At 40.0% G+C, this 5,992-nt stretch overlaps 1 protein-coding gene across 1 annotated transcript in view; it reads right to left on the reverse strand.

The window, feature by feature from the left end:
- The window catches only part of LOC104967399 (calcium-activated potassium channel subunit alpha-1-like), a 56,366-nt gene that overhangs the window by 25,136 nt on the left and 25,238 nt on the right, over window positions 1–5,992 (reverse strand). Inside the window, exons 5-7 of the mRNA XM_010796813.1 lie at window positions 3,033–3,108; window positions 1,394–1,469; window positions 1,044–1,214 (exon numbers count right to left, since the gene is read on the reverse strand). Coding sequence (XP_010795115.1) covers window positions 1,044–1,214; window positions 1,394–1,469; window positions 3,033–3,108 — 323 coding nt within the window. The remainder of the gene's footprint in view (window positions 1–1,043; window positions 1,215–1,393; window positions 1,470–3,032; window positions 3,109–5,992) is intronic.

Consider the following 5,992-nt stretch of genomic DNA (forward strand, 5'->3'; position numbering starts at 1 on the left):
ATATATATATATATATATATATATATATATAGGTTTCTTAAAATTCCAAAAATGTTGTTATTCCAGACTTTCAGACAGTAACTAATATATTTCGTAGACATTTCTTCCAGCTCTTAATTTAAGATTCTGTGTAATTTAACACGAAAGTTAATATTATAATTAAAGCCTGCTGCAATGTTCAATCATATTCAATATTATATAAATTCAAACACATATCCATCAACTTCTCCCTGCAAAATGGGATATCTTCAAAAGTTTTCCATTATTTAAAATATAATTCTGATGATTCGACCCATGTTTAGCTTTACACCATCATTTTGTTTGTATTGTCAGATGAAGTCAATTTTGTCTTGCTCTATATGAGGTTTACATGAATCTGATATTTTACTGATTAAAAAAGGTAACTTTGGCTTCCCATGGAAATATTAAACGTATCTCTCTTTTCACCTTATTAAAGTGTTTCATCATGCTTTTTAATCCCCACCCCCCCGATTAAAACTTTATGTTCCAGATAACTGGGTTCTCTAAAATATCTTCGGCTACAGGTACGGATTTTTTCTGTAACATTAAGGATTTAGTTCATCCTTTTACAAATCTTCACCTGATGCAATGTATTGCCTATAATAGCTTTTAAATACGTTTTAGCATAATAAGCTAATGCTGCTATACATCCATCCAGCTAGGTGAGAAATCATCGCTGAGACAATGTGTTTGTTGGAAAGAGGGAGGGGAGGCAGGAGGGTGGAGCTACCTGAAACCGCAATACTTTTAAAGTTAATAACACATTCTTCAATATTACATGTCATATATGAATTAATAAACAACAGAATAGAACTCCAACGTTCTTCCTAATGTAATGCTGCAATACTGCAGACAACTGATACAATAGATGAAATGCAACATACTGTGGTAAAGTGGAGAGCCACAAAAACACCCCTATAGTAAACAACAGGTGACGGGCGTCCTGAACAACACCTGTCGGGTGTGATGATTGCTTGCATGGAGCATTCTAAGCAGGAAGAAGTAATGAGAGGGATTTTTACCAAACCGCCAAGGATGAAGAAGACCATAAACAGGCGGCCCAGGGTGGTTTTTGCATAAACATCTCCATAGCCCACAGTGGACATAGTAACCATGAGTAAGTAGACACATTCCCAGTAGGAAAGTGCTTGGGAATTCTGGAAGTTTTCCCATGGATCCCCTGAGTTTTCCACCTGGAAAAAAAGGTAGAGATTTGAACAACAACCAAATAACAACAACCAAATAACCCAAAATAAGTCAATAGAGAACACAGAAATAGAGAATCTCGACATTGCAATTATACTACTTGAGCAGCCATTACCAAAAACACCAAAATGCTTTCCCATTAACTCAATGGCTCCCACTAACTTACCAAGTGAATGAATCCTGCCGCAGTTAGCCACGTGCTTATGAAGATGGAACACAGGTTTACCAGCTTTATCGAGTTGCTATTTCAAAAAGAGCGGAACAAAAGTTATTCATTATTTGATATTTGCCTTGTTGAGTACATTGTGTTCGAATAAAAAAATGTATAAAAAACTTGATTTATGTTTTTAAAAATACCCATGCATTTAGGGAAATGTTCTCCTCACTTTGAATGTGAGATTTTCATGTGTGCTATTCTTAAAATAATAAAGACCATGCCCGTTTCTCAATGTCGAGTAGAGCTGCTTCAGAGCCACTATTTCAAGTATACTACGTCATCGAGTGGCACAGAATGCTGGGCATTTAGGCCCAATCCCAAACCACGCCCTACACACTACCCCTCCGTTTGTGCGTTCACACGGAGGGTCCGCCAGATTAAGGCCCATTCCCAAACCGCCCCCTACACCCTACCACTCCATTTGCGCGTTCACGCGGAGGGTCCACGATATTAAGTGCTGTTCCAAACCAACGAGTATGGAGCGGTGTGGAAGGGGAGTGGGCTATCAAGTCATCGGTGCTGACTTGAGACGGTCTCCACCTGACCGGTCTCAACGCTGTGTGTGTCCGTCAGGAAACACGCTGTTTACAAGTAGTTCCATCAAACATCCACTGATAAACTGCGATGTTAACAACCTCATGATAACCTCATCTTTTTTTAACTTTAGGATCATACCTGTGTTTAGTCTAGAAAAAGGTAAATGTGTGCATTTTATTATAAAGTTGTGTATACTTACAGATTGTTGCAAAAACTAAGAAGCTTATAAACATCAGGTTTAAAACTAAAAGAGCTTTACAAAAAAGCTTTAACACAATTAAAGATGTTTGGAGTTTTATTTTAGTTATTCATTTAAATGTTTTGTCAAAGAGATGCTGATTTCAAACCGTTGTCACATACAGTTATGGCATTTCCTGTTTCTGCCGGAGAGAGGGGAGTTTGTCCCAAAGCTTGCCGCTGTATTTACTCCCTCCATCTAACAGGAGGGAGCCTCGTTGAGCTGCGAGTGTCACTCCACGGAGTTCACTCCGTCACGGAGGGGTAGTGTGTAGGGGTTGGGTGTGGTTTGGGATTGGGCCTAAAACAGCATTTAAACAGTCCTTCGGCGCCACTCGATGACGTAGTATACTTGAAATAGTGGCTCTGCAGCAGCTCTACTCGACATTGAGAAACGGCCTGAGTCTTAATGTGGAAGTGACCTCTGTCCTCTCCTACTTTGTGTTCTGTTTTACCTTCATCTGAATGAATGAGAGAGGAGATTATTTTTAAGCATTTTGTTACGCTGTAAACTTTGCCTGACATCTGTGCAAAAAGCTTTAATTCTGAACAGCGAGGAGACAAACAGAAAGCTATCTCGCTTAAGACTCCGTCATACGAGTATGCGTAATTACTGAGGAGTGAACTTTATATCAATTTACCAAACCTAATGATCATGCACATTTTCAGGCAAAACATTGGAACAGAGTTTAAGTTCCCCCTTAAAAAAAAAAACCTATCCATGCAAACATCCATATCACGTTCCATGCAATATTTACACATTATAAACAGTTTGCTACAATGGAAGAACTATGAATAATTTAAGTAAACTCACCTTGTCTTTAGTATATTCAAAAACTGTAAGATTTCTGAGAACTGTATCAATCTTAAGGCCCTTAAAAACCTCAAGCCTGTGAGAAAAAAGACCACAAAGCAGTTATCAGAGATGATCAATAACAATTTCAACAACATCCAACGCATTTCGACGGTGGTTTACCAGGAACACCATACCTTTCAGAGCTTCATCCATGTTTATCCACTTCATTGAACTCATTTTGATAAAAAGGTAAACTCCGACTAACCAAGCAACACTGAGCCTCACTGTATCATAAAATAAACGTTGTGAAATAGGTAAAAAACAATTCGCTTCACAAACTGACACCGGTATTTCTAATCTAAGGAGCCTCGCAGAGCACCAGCATCTACCTGACAAACTAATTCCTGCTGGGAAAACTCTGATCATGGACGAGATAGAAACCTGGATTAAAGACAGGTGGGCCCTGTCGCAGCAAACTCAATGATTAAACGTGACGTCAAAACCTAAATTTGAGGGTATTTATGGGGGGAAAAAAGCTTGTGCCTCTTGCCAAGAGTTCAAGGACGGCTAAACACAAACAACAACAACAACAGTGACACACCAGCCTGAGCTCCTGTACATGATCACTGATTGACTCTATCATACCATCATTTAAGCTATATACTTTAAATCACAACCTTATCATAAGCAGTTTACCACAGTTTGTGAGATTATTAACACAGATATCACAATCTCAAATTAAAACATACCTCATAAAGTAAAATAACACTTTTGCTTGTTATTGTTAAGTACAATGCACTTAACTAAATGAAACATAACAAAGGAGTTTTAAAGCCAAATGACTCATAGATGTGACTCAAGTTAGAAAAAAGCCACTGCAGTGTCGTCTGGGCTGCATTAACAATTAAAAGCCAACTCAAGCCAAGTGAAATCCATCTCTGCATTCTTCAATCGGGGGGGGATACATTTCCCTGCTGGCATTGATTGTGAGTGTAAATGCCAAATGACACAAATCAAAGACGTTACGGGAAAAAATGTAGCCTGAGAAAAGTAAATACATAATCTTTTAGGGAATGACGTGAATCATCGTGTGCCTGGCCAGAGCTCGTTTTTCATTTCAAGTGAGCGTTTGCCAGATGGGGGGCATAATACAGAGCAAATCCTGATCCGGCTCCAGCTGGAGTCCAGAGCCCTCTGGACTCGCCAGCCCTCAGCTTTATGGGAGATTCCCCTCATTCACACGTTCTGCAGGTCTTACCCCAGTAGGAGATTACATGGAAGCATGAACTGAGGCTGTGGCAGATGCCGCCCTCGTCCTCTTTCACGCTGACCTGCCCGTGGGTCGTCCTGACCCTGTAGCCCTTCTGGAAGAGCTCCCCGGTCGATTTCTTTCGCCTTCTTGTGTGAGAAACCGTCTGAGAGTGTGTGCCTCCATCGGGCCCCCTGTACGTTAACATCTTTGTAGGAATCATGTCTGCAAGTTACTTTGGGTAGACAATAAAAAAAAAGAGTCCAAAATCTGCTTCACATCCACATCTTTGCTATTCTGCATTCACGTTGCCAGCTTTCATGAAAAATAATTATATGATCCTCCTCCAAAAAAAGTGAAAAGATACAGGAGCTTTCATGACGTGTCCATCCAACAGGTCTGCGTCAAAGGAGTGTTTATGAAGAAGCCTTTATATTTGTTTTGCCTCAGACCTATAGCATCCGAGCTGTGATCAGGCGTGTTCAGCGAGCTTAAAGCAAACCCTTTTCCCATCAGGATATTAGAGTGTAAGCTCCTTTAGGATTCATCCAGGGAAAGGAAAAGGCCAGACAGCGTGTCGGTCCAACAGCTCGCTCCACACTTCCTATAACCCCGCGACTGCTCTCGACAAACCAAATGTCATTCTCTAATCTTGGACAAGAACAGCATGTCTCGCCTGTATAACAGGAAACAAGTCGATGGGAACGACCACCAAAGCTGTTTATGGAAAAATTACAAGCTTTGGCAATCTTTGTGTTTTTCTATGGATTTAGTGCTTCTTCAATAATCCCTAAATTAATCACAGATGATGTAATAACCGCTATTGTAGTCAATGTTACATCTAAATGCGCAGCATGAAAAATGTCACAGCAAAGAGAGGAAAACGTACAACAGCTGATGTAAATCTATATCCTCAAAGTCCATTTCATCCGAAATGTGTAACCAATTTTTTTAGATACAGTATGTCTCACTGATGTACAAACACAAATGCCCTTAATTAAACTAGTAATTAGAAAGGGGTAACATTTTTGGATTCATATGCAGTTTTTCATAAAGTAAACTGTCTCAGATGTTAACTGTTTAGTTCCCAGGGGCCTCATTTATAACGCCGTCCGTAGGATTCACGTGGGAAGGTTGCTTACTTAGTAGAAATAAAAAAAATAGGTACAGAAATTTTCCGATTCACCAAACATTGCGTACCGACGAGGAAAGTGCATACGGTACTTCCTACGCCGGTTTCCCTTTATAAATCACAATCGACTCGAAATGCGGTGCAGCTTTTGCGGGCTTCACGTAACGCCCATGTTTGCCTATAAATAGTCAAAGAAACGCCCATTCATTCATTCATTCTGACTGACTGCATGGAGAAGATCGCAGGAAATGACGGCAGAACAGCTAAAAAAGACATCTCACACCGTGTCAGATTTTGGTTATTTTGGGGAGGTCGATATAAATCATATTGTTTGGGGGATGCAGTTTGAACCAGAGTAGCAGCATGGTACGGAGCCCCCTAGGGGACATGGAGAAGAACATTTTTTTTAATTAAAAACAAAAAAACAAAAAATATTTTTGCGATATTGCGAGATCTCGCAAAGGTTTTGCAATAAATAAATAAGTGGTCCGAAAAAGGTTAATGACAAAAATAATACACATAGCCTAACCTTCGTCAGGCAACGTGTGTTTGTACCGGGGACAGGAGACACCCCCTTGATGAGAAACTGTAAGACTG

The sequence above is a fragment of the Notothenia coriiceps genome, unplaced genomic scaffold (genome assembly GCF_000735185.1).
Source record: "Notothenia coriiceps isolate Sejong01 unplaced genomic scaffold, NC01 NC01_scaffold00002397, whole genome shotgun sequence".
NCBI classification, from domain to species: Eukaryota; Metazoa; Chordata; class Actinopteri; order Perciformes; family Nototheniidae; genus Notothenia; species Notothenia coriiceps.